Below are 18,631 nucleotides of genomic sequence, written 5' to 3' on the forward strand. Positions count from 1 at the left end.
TAGAAAAAATGACAATGCATAGTCTTGGCATTAGGGCTCTGCTCCTTCAGGCCAGCTCACTGCCAGAGCCAAGCGTCACGTGAAGAGGATGACATAAGTGCAGGCAGTGAGCCCGGCATGCTGTACCAAATCCCCTGAAGAAAGACACACAACCCACAGGTGGAGGCTGGGCTGGTGGTGGGATATCACAATCAGCAAGCATAGTGAGTAACAGCTAGTTACAGCAACAACGACAGCAAGAGACGTGCATTCACGTGCCGTCCAGCATCCAGGAAGCATGTGTACAACTGGTCAACTTAAATAGACCCAATGGAAGTAGAGTGGGAATCCAATTGGTGCAATATCTGCTGATGTGATTCCCTTCTGAACCGGCTCCACAGACCAATAAGAGAGAGATTTACAAACCTCTCTGCCAATAACAGCTAGTTTTCAGTTTCCCCCTCCGTACTCAAACCACTCCCAGATAGTCCTAGCTAAATTGGTGCTTTGACAAATTGCTCTTTCCTAAGAAGCTATTTTTGTTTCTTTTTGACCATTTGAACAGAAAGAAAATCACTGTGAGGTACTTAATGATTATCCAGAAATGATTTGATATTGAGATAAAAACTTCTGCATTGGGCCTTTTAAAGATAGTTTAACACCAGATGCCCAGTAGGCTGCTACATTTTCCTGTCCGCTGTGTTTTATTTTATGTTGCTTCTATCATCCATCCCGGATGGCACGCATACACAGGGAAAAAAGAAAGAGAAGAATCTGAACAAAGACGTATCATTTCCTTGACTGAGTCAGCTGCTAGATGTGCAACTCCAGTTGAGAACACTACGTTTTCCTGACATTTACTGCTCATCTGTCTTTCATTGTGGCGTTGCACCACAGTTAAACCCAGACATGCCTAGAAAATAAAATTCAAAAATGAAAATGCACCATAACTCACGTTTGAGTGTCTCTTAGATGTCTGTAATGTTGTGTGGAGCTGCAGCAACAGAGATAGGATGGAAAGTAGTGTTGCCATATTGTGAACAGACCAGGCCAGAAGTGCCTCAGTGTGGAGCACTCCCTGCCTCCTATCCCATATCATCCTAGTCTTAATGACCCACCAGGAAGTAGAGGTATTTCAACTGTGGGCTTTATGGGAATTTAAAAAAGGTTTGATTGTTTTTAAAGAGTATGTAGAGTCCGTGTCGGTGGGGGGAGGGGCAGAAATATTCTCTTGCTTCTTGGAATCACCATGTATCTTGCTACAATCCTTCAGTCAATCGTTCTCCAGACTTCCGTTTTCTTTGTGTTTAACCCTTGCATGCTTCTTTCCTTCATTACAATTTGTACTTGACTGTCCCTCTCCTCTCTCTCTCCTCACTGTTTCCCTTCAGCAGCCAAACAGCTGTATTGTATACATCTAGAGCACCCGTTAGTGCTGGAAGGTAAGACTTAGCCACTGTGCTAACACTAGTCTTATAGTCTTATAGGTAAGACTTAGCCTCCAGGTTAACACTAGTCTTATAGTCTTATAGGTAAGACTTAGCCTCCAGGTTAACACTAGTCTTATAGTCTTATAGGTAAGACTTAGTCTCCAGGTTAACACTAGACTTATAGTCTCATAGGTAAGACTTAACCTCCAGGTTAACGCTAGACTTATAGTCATATAGGTAAGACTTAGCCTCCAGGTTAACACTAGTCTTATAGGTAAGACTTAGCCTCCAGGTTAACACTAGTCTTATAGGTAAGACTTAGCCTCCAGGTTAACACTAGTCTTATAGGTAAGACTTAGCCTCCAGGTTAACACTAGTCTTATAGTCTCATAGGTAAGACTTAGCCTCCAAGTTAATACTAGTCTTATAGGTAAGACTTAGCCTCCAGGTTAACACTAGTCTTATAGGTAAGACTTAGCCTCCAGGTTAACACTAGTCTTATAGTCTCATAGGTAAGACTTAGCCTCCAGCTTAATACTAGTCTTATAGTCTTATAGGTAAGACTTAACCTCCAGGTTAACACTAGTCTTATAGTCTTATAGGTAAGACTTAACCTCCAGGTTAACACTAGTCTTATAGTCTTATAGGTAAGACTTAGCCTCCAAGTTAATGCTAGTCTTATAGGTAAGACTTAGCCTCCAGGTTAACACTAGTCTTATAGTCTTATAGGTAAGACTTAGCCTCCAAGTTAATACTAGTCTTATAGGTAAGACTTAGCCTCCAGGTTAACACTAGTCTTATAGGTAAGACTTAGCCTCCAGGTTAACACTAGTCTTATAGTCTCATAGGTAAGACTTAGCCTCCAGCTTAATACTAGTCTTATAGTCTTATAGGTAAGACTTAACCTCCAGGTTAACACTAGTCTTATAGTCTTATAGGTAAGACTTAGCCTCCAAGTTAATGCTAGTCTTATAGGTAAGACTTAGCCTCCAGGTTAACACTAGTCTTATAGTCTTATAGGTAAGACTTGGCCTCCAAGTTAATACTAGTCTTATAGGTAAGACTTAGCCTCCAGGTTAACACTAGTCGTATAGTCTTACAGGTAAGACTTAGCCTCCAGGTTAACACTAGCCTTATAGTCTTATAGGTAAGACTTAGCCGCTAGGTTAACACTAGTCTCATAGTCTTATAGGTAAGACTTAGCCTCTTAGCCTCCAGGTTAATACTAGTCTTATAGGTAAGACTTAGCCTCCAGGTTAATACTAGTCTTATAGGTAAGACTTAGCCTCCAGGTTAACACTAGTCTTATAGGTAAGACTTAGCCTTCAGGTTAACACTAGTCTTATAGTCTTATAGGTAAGACTTAGCCTCCAGATTGAAACTAGTCTTATAGGTAAGACTTAGCCTCCAGGTTAATACTAGTCTTATAGGTAAGACTTAGCCTCCAGGTTAATACTAGTCTTATAGTCTTATAAGTAAGACTTAGCCTCCAGGTTAATACTAGTCTTATAGGTAAGACTTAGCCCCCAGGTTAACACTAGTCTTATAGTCTTATAGGTAAGACTTACCCTCCAGGTTAACACTAGTATGATAGTCTTATAGGTAAGACTTAGCCTCCAGGTTAATACTAGTCTTATAGGTAAGACTTAGCCTCCAGGTTAACACTAGTCTTATAGTCTTATAGGTAAGACTTAGCCACTAGGTTAACACTAGTCTTATAGGTAAGACTTAGCCTAAAGGTTAACACTAGTCTTATAGTCTTATAAGTAAGACTTAGCCTCCAGGTTAATACTAGTCTTATAGGTAAGACTTAGCCCCCAGGTTAACACTAGTCTTATAGTCTTATAGGTAAGACTTAGCCTCCAGGCTAATACTAGTCTTATAGGTAAGACTTAGCCCCCAGGTTAATACTAGCCTTATAGTCTCATAGGTAAGACTTAGCCTCCAGGTTAACACTAGTCTTATAGTCTTATAGGTAAGACTTAGCCTCCAGGTTAATACTAGTCTTATAGGTAAGACTTAGCCTCCAGGTTAACACTAGTCTTATAGTCTTATATGTAAGACTTAGCCTCCAGGCTAATACTAGTCTTATAGGTAAGACTTAGCCCCCAGGTTAATACTAGCCTTATAGTCTCATAGGTAAGACTTAGCCTCCAGGTTAACACTAGTCTTATAGTCTTATAGGTAAGACTTAGCCTCCAGGTTAATACTAGTCTTATAGGTAAGACTTAGCCTCCAGGTTAACACTAGTCTTATAGGTAAGACTTAGCCTCCAGGTAGGTTAACACTAGTCTTATAGGTAAGACTTAGCCTCCAGGTTAACACTAGTCTTATAGTCTTATAGGTAAGACTTAGCCTTCAGGTTAATACTAGATATATAGGTAAGACTTAGCCTCCAAGTTAACACTAGTCATATAGTCTTATAGGTAAGACTTAGCCTCCAGGTTAACTCTAGTCTTATAGTCTTATAGGTAAGACTTAGCCTCCAGGTTAACACTAGCCTTATAGTCTTGTAGGTAAGACTTAGCCTCCAGGTTAAAACTAGTCATATATTCTTATAGGTAAGACTTAGCCTCTAGGTTAACACTAGTCTTATAGTCTTATAGGTAAGACCTAGCCTCTGCTATCTTAGGGCATCTATTTAGATACTGTACACTCAGGGGGGGTTGAGGGGAATTTGGTTCCCTTTAGTGAAACAAATTCTACATGAAACTCATTTCTACATTTCTAAATGCTATTTTTAGCTGAATTCCTAGTGATTCGACAGTGGTGACCTGAACACCCTGGAGATTTAAATGATGTGTCAGTGCTTTCCAACTGTATCAAACACACCATGACATGGCAGTGAACCCTGCTGCTGCATGCTGAGCACCTCTTGGAATGCAACGCTCACTGCTTCACTATCTCATTCAACAGAGCCATTAAGAAGCACCTTAAAAAGCAGCAGGGTTGTTTAGAGGTCAGCTCTGCTCTTGAGTACAGTCATTTCCTCCCTTAAGTTGAATCCCACTCAAGTCCCGTTGCTCTTGGCTGTGCGCTTGTCTTGGGTGTCTGGCGACTGCCTTTCAGGACCTCCACAGGCAGAGGCAGTGTCCCAAAGCATACCCTATCCCTTATCTTTCATGTTTAAAAACATATATTTAGCCAGGCAAGTCAGTTAAGAACAAATTCTTATTTATAATGACAGCCAACCGGGGAACAGTGGGTTAACTCCTTGTTCAGGGGCAGAACGGCAGATTTTTACCTTGTCAGCTCAGGTATTCGATCCAGCAACCTTTCGGTTACTGGCCCAACACTCTAACCACTAGGCTACCTGCCGCCCCTTATATAGTGCAATACATTGGACCAGAGCCCATTGTGCACTATATTGGGAATAGGGTGCCATTTGAGGCACACATCCTTAGTGTTGGGAATTCTAACCGTGAATAACAATGTTTCCTCCTCCTGTTGTTTCCAGCCGACACATAGGCCACGTCATGGCGCTCCCTGGCAGGTCCCAGGGTGTAGCCAGCGCCAGCGCCCCCACCACCCCTGTACACCGCTCCCAGGGTGTTGCCAGCGCCCCCACCACCCCTGTACACCGCACCTTTGCCACATCAGGGGCACCACAGCTGGACTCCAAGTCTGACAGGTCAGCACTCAACCAATCAATGAATCAATCAATGAAACAAGCCCCACCTCTGTGTATGAGTTCCAGACACGGATTTAAATATTATTTATTTTCTTTCAAATCATTTAGGTGCGCTTGTTTTAGCTTGCCCAGCGTAGTAGGACCAATGGAATAGTAATATGGTCTTCCTCTGTTGGGTTACCCAGACCTTCTCTGGGGAGCTTGTTGTCCTCCTCCTACAGACAACACCAGGAGTCTCTGACTGCAGAGAGAGAGAGGAGGAGACAAGAGAGGGAGGAACGACTGCTGAAAATCGAGAGGGAGGAGAGGACCCGCTTCAAGTGAGTCCCAACCTGCATCACATCACACTACTCATAGATGGAATTGTCCTTTTGACGTTTACATTGCAGTTCAGTTCCCTCATTAAAAGTCCCAAACCAATTCACCAGAATCAAACACAGAACTACTTTGTCCACAGCTTTATACATTTATCTGTACGGTTACCGGCTGGAGTGATGGAGTTTTGTCTGGGATGAATAAGAGTCTGAGCTTTGTTCCACAATATATCAGATGAGTTGGAGATGTTTAGAAACTGGACATACTTGTCTGTCTGTCTGTTTATTATGGTCATCAGTCAGGGACATGATGTTAGTCTAAGGAGGAGATACATGGTCTGCATCCCAAATGGAGCTCTACTGGGTCATAGGTCTCTGGTCAAAAGTAGGGCACTTATTATGGGATAGGGTGCAATTTGGGGTGCAGCCATGGATATGTTGGTTCGGCAGAAAACAAAGTCCTGCTGGCCTGCCTTTTACTTGTTTTCTATGGCCATATAAAGACCTGGATGTCAGACTGAGCCCTGGAAAGCTCCTCTGGTCTGTGTATCTCCTCTGTCATGTCAGACTATTTCTCTCCCACAGTATCTACAACTATTCACATTGTCCCATTGGTTAACTAAGGATGTCTTTTAAAAAGGTACTATAGAATGTGAATGAAAACAAATATGAATTGATATGCACAATAAGATATAGATCTCACATTCTTTTCACATACTGTCTCTCCCTATCTTTCTCTCTTTCTCTCTCTCTCTCTCACACTCACATACTTGGAACATCAGTCGGGATTACATGGACAAGAGGGAAGAGACAAGACAGGCCAGAGAAGAGAGGTATGTTGTCTACTTTCATTTCTAATATACAAATAGACACAGTGCTCTCTAGCAATGTGGATTCTATAATCATTCAGATAGACACAGTGCTTTATATCAATTAAGATTCTAGAATCATTCAGATAGACACAGTGCTTTATATCAATTAAGATTCTAGAATCATTCAGATAGACACAGTGCTTTATATCAATTAAGATTCTAGAATCATTCAGATAGACACAGTGCTTTATATCAATGTAGATTCTAGAATCATTCAGATAGACACAGTGTTAATATCAATTAAGATTCTAGAATAATTCAGATAGACACAGTGCTTTATATCAATGTAGATTCTAGAATCATTCAGATAGACACTGTTCTCTATTTCAATCTAGATCCTAGAATCATTCTCCTGTAATAAGTACAACATAAAGACTCTGACATGAGGGAGTAATATGCCTTGAAACCTTTTTGAGGAGAATTGTTAGCAGATGTAGAACAAGTCAGGCTCAGCCTCTGGGCTGAAATATAGGTGTCAGGCCCCCTCTAAACCTGCTGCTGTGCATTAAGACATCTACAACTGAATGGGACGAGGGGTGGAATTGGCTTTAAGTCATGGATACGGTCCAGATAAGGTAGGCTATGCATGTGTAATGTACCACCTTCCAGACATATGTATGATCAGTGTTATTTAAAACAGGAATCCTAGGTTATGTGTGTGACGTCTATATCAAGATGAAACACTGTTATCAGACCCATGGAGAAGTCGCTGTAGGACACTGTAGGTATCTTCAACATTTATGTGTCAATTAAGCACCTGGAGAAATCCGAGAAGCATCACAGAGTCCCAGACATTTGGCCACTGTTTCAGAAAAGGAAGTGTGAGGGAACTGAATACAGTATATTACGGGTAGGGGGTGGCAGTAGCCTCGAGGTTAGAGAAATCTTCTCCTACCCCCATGAGATAGATATGATATAACAATAGACCTAAACAGGTGGAGTAACATCCTTTTTGAATAATATTCTGGGACTCCCTCTTCCAGATATAAGTGCGTTGAGAGGCTGGCAGCAGAGGAGTATGAGAAAGAGAGAGAGCGCACGAGAGCGCCACCCAGGGGGCGCACAGAGATCACCCTGAGCCTGAGCCCCACCCCCTCCAGTCGCTCCGCCTCCCCCCGCTGTGCCACGCCCTCCTCCATCGCCTCTCCGGAAGACGCTGGCACCATTCCATCCCAGACATCCCAGACGCAGGGTAAATAACCTTTTCCAAACGTTTAACCAACATTAAAGCTCCCATCTCAGATTCAGAGTAACATAACGTTCTCCAAACATTTAACAATCATTACCGGTCCAGAGAAGTTTTATGTATTTGTTCCCGGGGTCTGAATTAACACAAGGAGGGTGATTCACTCACACTTTGGAATTAGAGTCAGCTGCACTAATGATGGCTGTATGTTGTCTGTTGTTCCCGGGGTCTGAATTAACACAAGGAGGGTGATTCACCCACACTTTGGAATTAGAGTCAGCTGCACTAATGATGGCTGTATGTTGTCTGTTGTTCCCGGGGTCTGAATTAACACAAGGAGGGTGATTCACCCACACTTTGGAATTAGAGTCAGCTGCACTAATGATGGCTGTATGTTGTCTGTTGTTCCCGGGGTCTGAATTAACACAAGGAGGGTGATTCACCCACACTTTGGAATTAGAGTCAGCTGCACTAATGATGGCTGTATGTTGTCTGTTGTTCCCGGGGTCTGAATTAACACAAGGAGGGTGATTCACTCACACTTTGGAATTAGAGTCAGCTGCACTAATGATGGCTGTATGTTGTCTGTTGTTCCCGGGGTCTGAATTAACACAAGGAGGGTGATTCACCCACACTTTGGAATTAGAGTCAGCTGCACTAATGATGGCTGTATGGTGTCTGTTGTTCCCGGGGTCTGAATTAACACAAGGAGGGTGATTCACTCACACTTTGGAATTAGAGTCAGCTGCACTAATGATGGCTGTATGTTGTCTGTTGTTCCCGGGGTCTGAATTAACACAAGGAGGGTGATTCACCCACACTTTGGAATTAGAGTCAGCTGCACTAATGATGGCTGTATGTTGTCTGTTGTTCCCGGGGTCTGAATTAACACAAGGAGGGTGATTCACCCACACTTTGGAATTAGAGTCAGCTGCACTAATGATGGCTGTATGGTGTCTGTTGTTCCCGGGGTCTGAATTAACACAAGGAGGGTGATTCACTCACACTTTGGAATTAGAGTCAGCTGCACTAATAATGGCTGTATGTTGTCTGTTGTTCCCGGGGTCTGAATTAACACAAGGAGGGTGATTCACCCACACTTTGGAATTAGAGTCAGCTGCACTAATGATGGCTGTATGTTGTCTGTTGTTCCCGGGGTCTGAATTAACACAAGGAGGGTGATTCACCCACACTTTGGAATTAGAGTCAGCTGCACTAATGATGGCTGTATGGTGTCTGTTGTTCCCGGGGTCTGAATTAACACAAGGAGGGTGATTCACTCACACTTTGGAATTAGAGTCAGCTGCACTAATAATGGCTGTATGGTGTCTGTTGTTCCCGGGGTCTGAATTAACACAAGGAGGGTGATTCACCCACACTTTGGAATTAGAGTCAGCTGCACTAATGATGGCTGTATGTTGTCTGTTGTTCCCGGGGTCTGAATTAACACAAGGAGGGTGATTCACTCACACTTTGGAATTAGAGTCAGCTGCACTAATGATGGCTGTATGTTGTCTGTTGTTCCCGGGGTCTGAATTAACACAAGGAGGGTGATTCACTCACACTTTGGAATTAGAGTCAGCTGCACTAATGATGGCTGTATGTTGTCTGTTGTTCCTGGGGTCTGAATTAACACAAGGAGGGTGATTCACTCACACTTTGGAATTAGAGTCAGCTGCACTAATGATGGCTGTATGTTGTCTGTTGTTCCCGGGGTCTGAATTAACACAAGGAGGGTGATTCACTCACACTTTGGAATTAGAGTCAGCTGCACTAATGATGGCTGTATGGTGTCTGTTGTTCCCGGGGTCTGAATTAACACAAGGAGGGTGATTCACCCACACTTTGGAATTAGAGTCAGCTGCACTAATGATGGCTGTATGTTGTCTGTTGTTCCCGGGGTCTGAATTAACACAAGGAGGGTGATTCACTCACACTTTGGAATTAGAGTCAGCTGCACTAATGATGGCTGTATGTTGTCTGTTGTTCCTGGGGTCTGAATTAACACAAGGAGGGTGATTCACTCACACTTTGGAATTAGAGTCAGCTGCACTAATGATGGCTGTATGTTGTCTGTTGTTCCCGGGGTCTGAATTAACACAAGGAGGGTGATTCACTCACACTTTGGAATTAGAGTCAGCTGCACTAATGATGGCTGTATGTTGTCTGTTGTTCCCGGGGTCTGAATTAACACAAGGAGGGTGATTCACCCACACTTTGGAATTAGAGTCAGCTGCACTAATGATGGCTGTATGTTGTCTGTTGTTCCCGGGGTCTGAATTAACACGAGGTGGGTGATTCACTCACACTTTGGAATTAGAGTCAGCTGCACTAATGATGGCTGTATGTTGTCTGTTGGGAGGAAAATCATCAGGACTTGATAAGAAAAGGATTTCATTCTTGTTTTTCTGTGTGCTTCAGAATGAGGTGTCTGTAAGTGTATGTTGCTAAATCCCAAATATGTTCTGGGATGGGATGGACATTACTTTAGCTGCCTGTGGGAAAATGCTTTGCATGATGGTTTGAAATGTAGTGAGTGGCTAGCTGTTAGGTCCCAGGCATACCCCAGTGATTTGTATGTGATTGTAGTGTGGTTTTGGCTGTGGTAGCGCCAGCCGCTAGGGCGTGGAACTCTTAATATGGGGTTCCATTCACATTCTACAGTAGGAGCCAGGAAGAGGTGTGGTGGACTGTGGACTACAGCACTGACCATAGAGGGACAAGCCTTTCAATACCTCACAGACTCAGTTATGATGATACATGAATGAATATCATGAGAACTAGATGTTGCTAGTCTGGGGTGGTTATTCTAACCCACCAAAATGGGATAATGGGATCAAATGAGAGGTCGAATCTAATTTCGAAACACATTGTCATCATAGCTGTTAATTCATTTCCTGTAACATTCAATGAAGTATGAATTGACATGCTTAACGACTTGTGCTCCAGACCAAAATCTAGACCATTTATAATTTTAATTCATTAAATGTCACAGAGCAATTTTATGGTATTTACATTATAAACAAGATCATTTAAAAATGATATCAGACAATATTGAAAAGGCACACAATCGAAACCCTTACAGGAGCTTTCTGTTTTGTTTGGTCCTGTTTTCTCTACCAGGAAGTGAAGTAGACGTAGAGCCAAGCCGTGACCTTCAGACTAGAACTACAAGTCCAGCGCCAGAGTTAATAGTATCAGGACCTTCTCCAGAACCCACAGAGCCCCCCTCCCAAACCCCCTTCCAAACTCCCCCGGCGCCAGCCGAGGAGCAGGCAGAGACAGAGACGCAGACAGAGAAGCAGGAAGTAGCTGAAGTTGAGTCCAAGCAGGAAGTACTAGAGCTAGTGGAGTTAGCGGTAGATGAACAGACACAGGGTAAAGAGCAAGAAGAAAGTGAGGAGGAGGAGGAGGAGGGTAAGGAGGAAGAGAGACAGTCAGGGAATGAGGTAGAGGGAGAAGAGAAGGTAGAGGTAGAGGGAGAAGAGGTGGAGATAGAAGACGTAGAAGTGGTAGAGATAGAGGTGGAGGAGGAGGGAGAGAGGGAGCAGGCTGCGTCGGAGGAGAGGGAGGTGGAGGAGAGGCTGGTCCTCCTCAGTGAGAAGGAGAGGCAGAATGAGGAAGTGAATGAGAAGGACAACTGTTCTGCCTCCAGTATCTCCTCAGCCAGTAGCACTCTGGAGAGAGAGGAGAGGGAGGAGAAAGTCAACAGCAACCTTGAACCAGGTACCAGCTGCCCATCAGAATGAAATGCAGACTTTAGGACACTTGGCCTTTTATGACTTAACATATGGCTTGTGATTTGTGCCCATACTGTAAATGGAACACTTGCTAATCTTCCGTATGCTGTACATCAGTAGGCAGACATGGAAGTTCAACTCATGTCAGAACATTTCATTCCACCCATGTTCTCATTTCAGTTTCTGATATACAGATCTGCTCTCTATTCTGTTCTGAAGGCTAGCAATCCCAATCCACCCTTCCTCCTTGTGTTTGTCCACCTCTAGGCCAGTGCATTAAGGAGGAAGACGTGAACGGGCAGTGCAGCAAGATCCTCAACAGCAAGCGCTTCATGCTGGATATGCTCTATGCCCAGAACAAGACCACTGCCGACGAGGACGAAGAGAAGGCGGGAGAGACAGAACAGACGGAGAAATGCAAAGAGGGGATGGAGACGTCATCGCTAGAGGGTCAGGACGGGTCGTCGGTGGCCAGCTTAGCCAGTCGTATCTCTACACTGGAGGCCAGCAGGCAGGCCTGCGAGGAGAACGTCAAGAAGATGGAGGTCCAACACCTGGAGAACCAGGGGAGCGTCAGGGCCGCGGCCGAGAAATTTGGAGACCTTGTTAAAAGCCTTGTGTCGCCTCACGAGCTGGAGGCATTGGAGAAACAGCAGCAAGGGCAGCTTCAACCTGATAAAGACAAAGCTCCTCCGGCCCCGTCCTCCTCTCCCCTACCTCCTAAGAAGGAGTCAGATTATATCTGGGACCAGCTGATGGCAGCCCCCAGGGAGCTGCGGATTAAAGAGATGGACTTTACAGACCTGGCAGACGAGGATGATCTGGACATCTTAGACGTGGACAGTGTGCTGATGGGCTCCAGTGACCTGATGATCCCTCCCCCTCCTCCCTGTCTCTCCACCCTGCCCCCTCCCCCTCCCCTGGGCCTGTTCGGCTGCCCCCCGCCCCCTCCTGTCCCTGGCATGATGCCCCCTCCCCCGCGCTTCATGCCCCCCGGACCCACCCAGCCCTACCCGGGGTCCCCCCAGCTGAGCCGAGGGACAGGGGAGCCCCCTCTGTTTCAAAAGAAGAAGAAGACTATCCGTCTCTTCTGGAACGAGGTAAGGCCCATGGACGGCCAGTACAGGAACCACAAGCGTTGTAGAGAGTCTCTCTGGTCCAAACTGGAGCCGGTCAAAGTGGACACGTCCAAGCTGGAACACCTGTTTGAAACCAAGTCCAAGGAGCTGCCTGTTACCAAGGTACCTTTGTTGACTGGTTTGGTTCTGCATATTTATACGTATAGGAAATGTATATGGGTTTTCTCAAGAAATCCATTTGTGAAATGATGTCACCTAAAGCATTTAGGGGCGGGTTCCCGGACACAGACTAAGACTAGTCCAGGAAACAGCTCCATAGATGTTTCCAACTTGTCCTCTTCCTCCAGAGCACATAGGTTTAGACATCAGGTGTGGATCTACTAACTACACCTTCTGTTCTGTATACACTCAGCAGAACAGCACTAACCAGCTTCACCGTGTTGGTAAAGACTGACCTGCATGTTGTCTGTTCTGTATACACTCAGCAGAACAGCACTAACCAGCTTCGCCGTGTTGGTAAAGACTGACCTGCATGTTGTCTGTTCTGTATACACTCAGCAGAACAGCACTAACCAGCTTCACCGTGTTGGTAAAGACTGACCTGCATGTTGTCTGTTCTGTATACACTCAGCAGAACAGCACTAAACAGCTTCGCCGTGTTGGTAAAGACTGACCTGCATGTTGTCTGTTCTGTATACACTCAGCAGAACAGCACTAACCAGCTTCACCGTGGTGGTAAAGACTGAACTGCATGTTGTCTGTTCTGTATACACTCAGCAGAACAGCACTAACCAGCTTCACCGTGGTGGTAAAGACTGAACTGCATGTTGTCTGTTCTGTATACACTCAGCAGAACAGCACTAACCAGCTTCGCCGTGTTGGTAAAGACTGACCTGCATGTTGTCTGTTCTGTATACACTCAGCAGAACAGCACTAACCAGCTTCACCGTGTTGGTAAAGACTGACCTGCATGTTGTCTGTTCTGTATACACTCAGCAGAACAGCACTAACCAGCTTCACCGTGGTGGTAAAGACTGACCTGCATGTTGTCTGTTCTGTATACACTCAGCAGAACAACACTAACCAGCTTCACCGTGGTGGTAAAGACTGAACTGCATGTTGTCTGTTCTGTATACACTCAGCAGAACAGCACTAACCAGCTTCACCGTGGTGGTAAAGACTGACCTGCATGTTGTCTGTTCTGTATACACTCAGCAGAACAACACTAACCAGCTTCACCGTGTTGGTAAAGACTGACCTGCATGTTGTCTGTTCTGTATACACTCAGCAGAACAGCACTAACCAGCTTCACCGTGGTGGTAAAGACTGACCTGCATGTTGTCTGTTCTGTATACACTCAGCAGAACAGCACTAACCAGCTTCACCGTGGTGGTAAAGACTGACCTGCATGTTGTCTGTTCTGTATACACTCAGCAGAACAACACTAACCAGCTTCACCGTGGTGGTAAAGACTGACCTGCATGTTGTCTGTTCTGTATACACTCAGCAGAACAACACTAACCAGCTTCACCGTGTTGGTAAAGACTGACCTGCATGTTGTCTGTTCTGTATACACTCAGCAGAACAGCACTAACCAGCTTCACCGTGTTGGTAAAGACTGACCTGCATGTTGTCTGTTCTGTATACACTCAGCAGAACAGCACTAACCAGCTTCACCGTGTTGGTAAAGACTGACCTGCATGTTGTCTGTTCTGTATACACTCAGCAGAACAACACTAACCAGCTTCACCGTGTTGGTAAAGACTGACCTGCATGTTGTCTGTTCTGTATACACTCAGCAGAACAACACTAACCAGCTTCACCGTGGTGGTAAAGACTGAACTGCATGTTGTCTGTTCTGTATACACTCAGCAGAACAGCACTAACCAGCTTCACCGTGGTGGTAAAGACTGACCTGCATGTTGTCTGTTCTGTATACACTCAGCAGAACAGCACTAACCAGCTTCGCCGTGTTGGTAAAGACTGACCTGCATGTTGTCTGTTCTGTATACACTCAGCAGAACAGCACTAACCAGCTTCACCGTGTTGGTAAAGACTGACCTGCATGTTGTCTGTTCTGTATACACTCAGCAGAACAGCACTAAACAGCTTCGCCGTGTTGGTAAAGACTGACCTGCATGTTGTCTGTTCTGTATACACTCAGCAGAACAGCACTAACCAGCTTCACCGTGGTGGTAAAGACTGAACTGCATGTTGTCTGTTCTGTATACACTCAGCAGAACAGCACTAACCAGCTTCACCGTGGTGGTAAAGACTGAACTGCATGTTGTCTGTTCTGTATACACTCAGCAGAACAGCACTAACCAGCTTCGCCGTGTTGGTAAAGACTGACCTGCATGTTGTCTGTTCTGTATACACTCAGCAGAACAGCACTAACCAGCTTCACCGTGTTGGTAAAGACTGACCTGCATGTTGTCTGTTCTGTATACACTCAGCAGAACAGCACTAACCAGCTTCACCGTGGTGGTAAAGACTGACCTGCATGTTGTCTGTTCTGTATACACTCAGCAGAACAACACTAACCAGCTTCACCGTGGTGGTAAAGACTGAACTGCATGTTGTCTGTTCTGTATACACTCAGCAGAACAGCACTAACCAGCTTCACCGTGGTGGTAAAGACTGACCTGCATGTTGTCTGTTCTGTATACACTCAGCAGAACAACACTAACCAGCTTCACCGTGTTGGTAAAGACTGACCTGCATGTTGTCTGTTCTGTATACACTCAGCAGAACAGCACTAACCAGCTTCACCGTGGTGGTAAAGACTGACCTGCATGTTGTCTGTTCTGTATACACTCAGCAGAACAGCACTAACCAGCTTCACCGTGGTGGTAAAGACTGACCTGCATGTTGTCTGTTCTGTATACACTCAGCAGAACAACACTAACCAGCTTCACCGTGGTGGTAAAGACTGACCTGCATGTTGTCTGTTCTGTATACACTCAGCAGAACAACACTAACCAGCTTCACCGTGTTGGTAAAGACTGACCTGCATGTTGTCTGTTCTGTATACACTCAGCAGAACAGCACTAACCAGCTTCACCGTGTTGGTAAAGACTGACCTGCATGTTGTCTGTTCTGTATACACTCAGCAGAACAGCACTAACCAGCTTCACCGTGTTGGTAAAGACTGACCTGCATGTTGTCTGTTCTGTATACACTCAGCAGAACAACACTAACCAGCTTCACCGTGTTGGTAAAGACTGACCTGCATGTTGTCTGTTCTGTATACACTCAGCAGAACAACACTAACCAGCTTCACCGTGGTGGTAAAGACTGAACTGCATGTTGTCTGTTCTGTATACACTCAGCAGAACAGCACTAACCAGCTTCACCGTGGTGGTAAAGACTGACCTGCATGTTGTCTGTTCTGTATACACTCAGCAGAACAGCACTAACCAGCTTCGCCGTGTTGGTAAAGACTGACCTGCATGTTGTCTGTTCTGTATACACTCAGCAGAACAACACTAACCAGCTTCACCGTGGTGGTAAAGACTGAACTGCATGTTGTCTGTTCTGTATACACTCAGCAGAACAGCACTAACCAGCTTCACCGTGGTGGTAAAGACTGACCTGCATGTTGTCTGTTCTGGTTGGATTCTCGAAGCTGATAGAGGAAACTATGTTTTCTCTTCATAATTAGTTTCTTTCTGTGTTTGTGTTTTGGTTTTGTCCGTTGAGCCTGTTGAGCTGGAGCCCCGTGTTCATGCTTCAGGCTTCATTCATCCACAGCATCAAAAGTAGTGCCATTTATAGGGAATAGGGTGCCATTTATAGGGAACAGGGTGCCATTTATAGGGAACAGGGTGCCATTTATAGGGAATAGGGTGCCATTTATAGGGAACAGGGTACCATTTATAGGGAACAGGGTACCATTTATAGGGAATAGGGTGCCATTTATAGGGAATAGGGTGCCATTTATAGGGAATAGGGTACCATTTATAGGGAACAGGGTACCATTTATAGGGAATAGGGTGCCATTTATAGGGAATAGGGTGCCATTTATAGGGAACAGGGTACCATTTATAGGGAACAGGGTACCATTTATAGGGAACAGGGTGCCATTTATAGGGAATAGGGTGCCATTTATAGGGAATAGGGTGCCATTTATAGGGAACAGGGTACCATTTATAGGGAATAGGGTGCCATTTATAGGGAATAGGGTGCCATTTATAGGGAATAGGGTGCCATTTATAGGGAATAGGGTGCCATTTATAGGGAACAGGGTACCATTTATAGGGAACAGGGTACCATTTATAGGGAACAGGGTGCCATTTATAGGGAATAGGGTACCATTTATAGGGAATAGGGTACCATTTATAGGGAATAGGGTACCATTTATAGGGAACAGGGTGCCATTTATAGGGAATAGGGTACCATTTATAGGGAATAGGGTACCATTTATAGGAAATAGGGTACCATTTATAGGGAACAGGGTACCATTTATAGGGAACAGGGTGCCATTTATAGGGAATAGGGTACCATTTATAGGGAATAGGGTACCATTTATAGGGAATAGGGTGCCATTTATAGGGAACGGGGTACCATTTATAGGGAATAGGGTACCATTTATAGGGAACGGGGTACCATTTATAGGGAATAGGGTACCATTTATAGGGAACGGGGTACCATTTATAGGGAATAGGGTACCATTTATAGGGAATAGGGTACCATTTATAGGGAACGGGGTACCATTTATAGGGAATAGGGTACCATTTATAGGGAACGGGGTACCATTTATAGGGAATAGGGTACCATTTATAGGGAATAGGGTGCCATTTATAGGGAACAGGGTGCCATTTATAGGGAACAGGGTGCCATTTATAGGGAACAGGGTGCCATTTATAGGGAACAGGGTGCCATTTATAGGGAACAGGGTGCCATTTATAGGGAACAGGGTGCCATTTATAGGGAATAGGGTACCATTTATAGGGAACGGGGTACCATTTATAGGGAATAGGGTACCATTTATAGGGAACAGGGTGCCATTTATAGGGAATAGGGTACCATTTATAGGGAACAGGGTACCATTTATAGGGAATAGGGTACCATTTATAGGGAACAGGGTGCCATTTATAGGGAATAGGGTGCCATTTATAGGGAACAGGGTACCATTTATAGGGAATAGGGTACCATTTATAGGGAACAGGGTGCCATTTATAGGGAATAGGGTACCATTTATAGGGAACAGGGTGCCATTTATAGGGAATAGGGTGCCATTTATAGGGAACAGGGTACCATTTATAGGGAACAGGGTGCCATTTATAGGGAATAGGGTGCAATTTATAGGGAACAGGGTGCCATTTGGGGCGTAACCCTGCTGTCCATGGTGACGTTCTGACTACGTCCCGCACCACGCTGTCTCCTGCTTCAAACTATTGAAGAATGCTGTGCAGGATTTAAACCAGATTGTCTTAAATGTACTGTAGGTCAACCCTGTCGTCCCGACCTGCTAGTAGACAGAATGATGGAATGTGATGGATTCCCTCTAGTATCTTGTCAACATCATCAAAGGTGCAGCCTGTCTTCTATAAAGTTTTCTCCGTCACTTTAAACTCGACTGACTCTGAGATGGTCCAAAACTGAAAGCAGGAGGGATATATATAAATATAGATGTAGCTAGATATAGTGTAGAGAGGCCCTTCGCACAGGGAGATCAGATCTACTATAAAAGGTCATGTACAGTATTACAGTCACACAGTTTTGGTCCCTGGCCCTGATCCATTGTGACTGAGACTCTCTAGTTCTGAACGTTTCAACATTTGATCTCACCGTCGTTTGTTAATGATGTATTTTTATGTTGAGAGTTTTATGGAATCCCTGGACTGATTTTATGTATAATACATTTGCAAAAATGTCTACAAACCTGTTTTTTTCGCTTTGTCATTATGGGGTTTTCTGTGTAGATTGAGGAGGATTTTTTTAAATTTAATGCATTTTAGAATAAGACTGTAATGTAATAAAATGTGGAAAAAGTGAAGGGGTCTGAATACCTTTCTGAATGCGCTGTATAGTATAATACCAGTACTTTATTGTTGTTAATATAATGTCCTGTTTCTGTGTATCTCTACTCAGAAAACAGCAGTGGATGGGAAACGACAAGAGATTATTGTCCTGGACTCCAAACGGAGCAATGCCATCAACATCGGGCTGACCGTCCTCCCCCCTCCCCGCACCATCAAGACAGCCATCCTCAACTTCGACGAGTACGCTTTGAACAAGGAGGGGATCGAGGTGAGCTGCATGTCACATGGTATATTGAAATGATTGGGCTATTATGATTATATATCCTAGTCGTTATCGATGTGTATCTCTAGCAAAGTCACCGTAGCCATTATCTCTTGAGTGTGAATCTGTGATGTCTAATAATCTCAATGAA

At 44.5% G+C, this 18,631-nt stretch overlaps 1 protein-coding gene across 5 annotated transcripts in view; it reads left to right on the forward strand.

Moving 5' to 3' along the window:
• Positions 1 to 18,631, forward strand: part of LOC110518388 (FH1/FH2 domain-containing protein 3-like) — a 252,091-nt gene that overhangs the window by 205,483 nt on the left and 27,977 nt on the right. For 4 of the 5 annotated variants that reach the window (XM_036937193.1, XM_036937201.1, XM_036937197.1 and 1 more), the window contains 8 exons: positions 1,371 to 1,421; positions 4,867 to 5,040; positions 5,226 to 5,360; positions 6,137 to 6,187; positions 7,210 to 7,418; positions 10,536 to 11,138; positions 11,420 to 12,393; positions 18,328 to 18,486. In XM_036937193.1, the coding sequence (XP_036793088.1) occupies positions 1,371 to 1,421; positions 4,867 to 5,040; positions 5,226 to 5,360; positions 6,137 to 6,187; positions 7,210 to 7,418; positions 10,536 to 11,138; positions 11,420 to 12,393; positions 18,328 to 18,486 (2,356 nt within the window). The remainder of the gene's footprint in view (positions 1 to 1,370; positions 1,422 to 4,866; positions 5,041 to 5,225; positions 5,361 to 6,136; positions 6,188 to 7,209; positions 7,419 to 10,535; positions 11,139 to 11,419; positions 12,394 to 18,327; positions 18,487 to 18,631) is intronic. The other variant, XM_036937203.1, reaches the window with a different exon arrangement.

This window comes from Oncorhynchus mykiss, chromosome 2 (assembly GCF_013265735.2).
Source record: "Oncorhynchus mykiss isolate Arlee chromosome 2, USDA_OmykA_1.1, whole genome shotgun sequence".
Taxonomy (NCBI): Eukaryota; Metazoa; Chordata; class Actinopteri; order Salmoniformes; family Salmonidae; genus Oncorhynchus; species Oncorhynchus mykiss.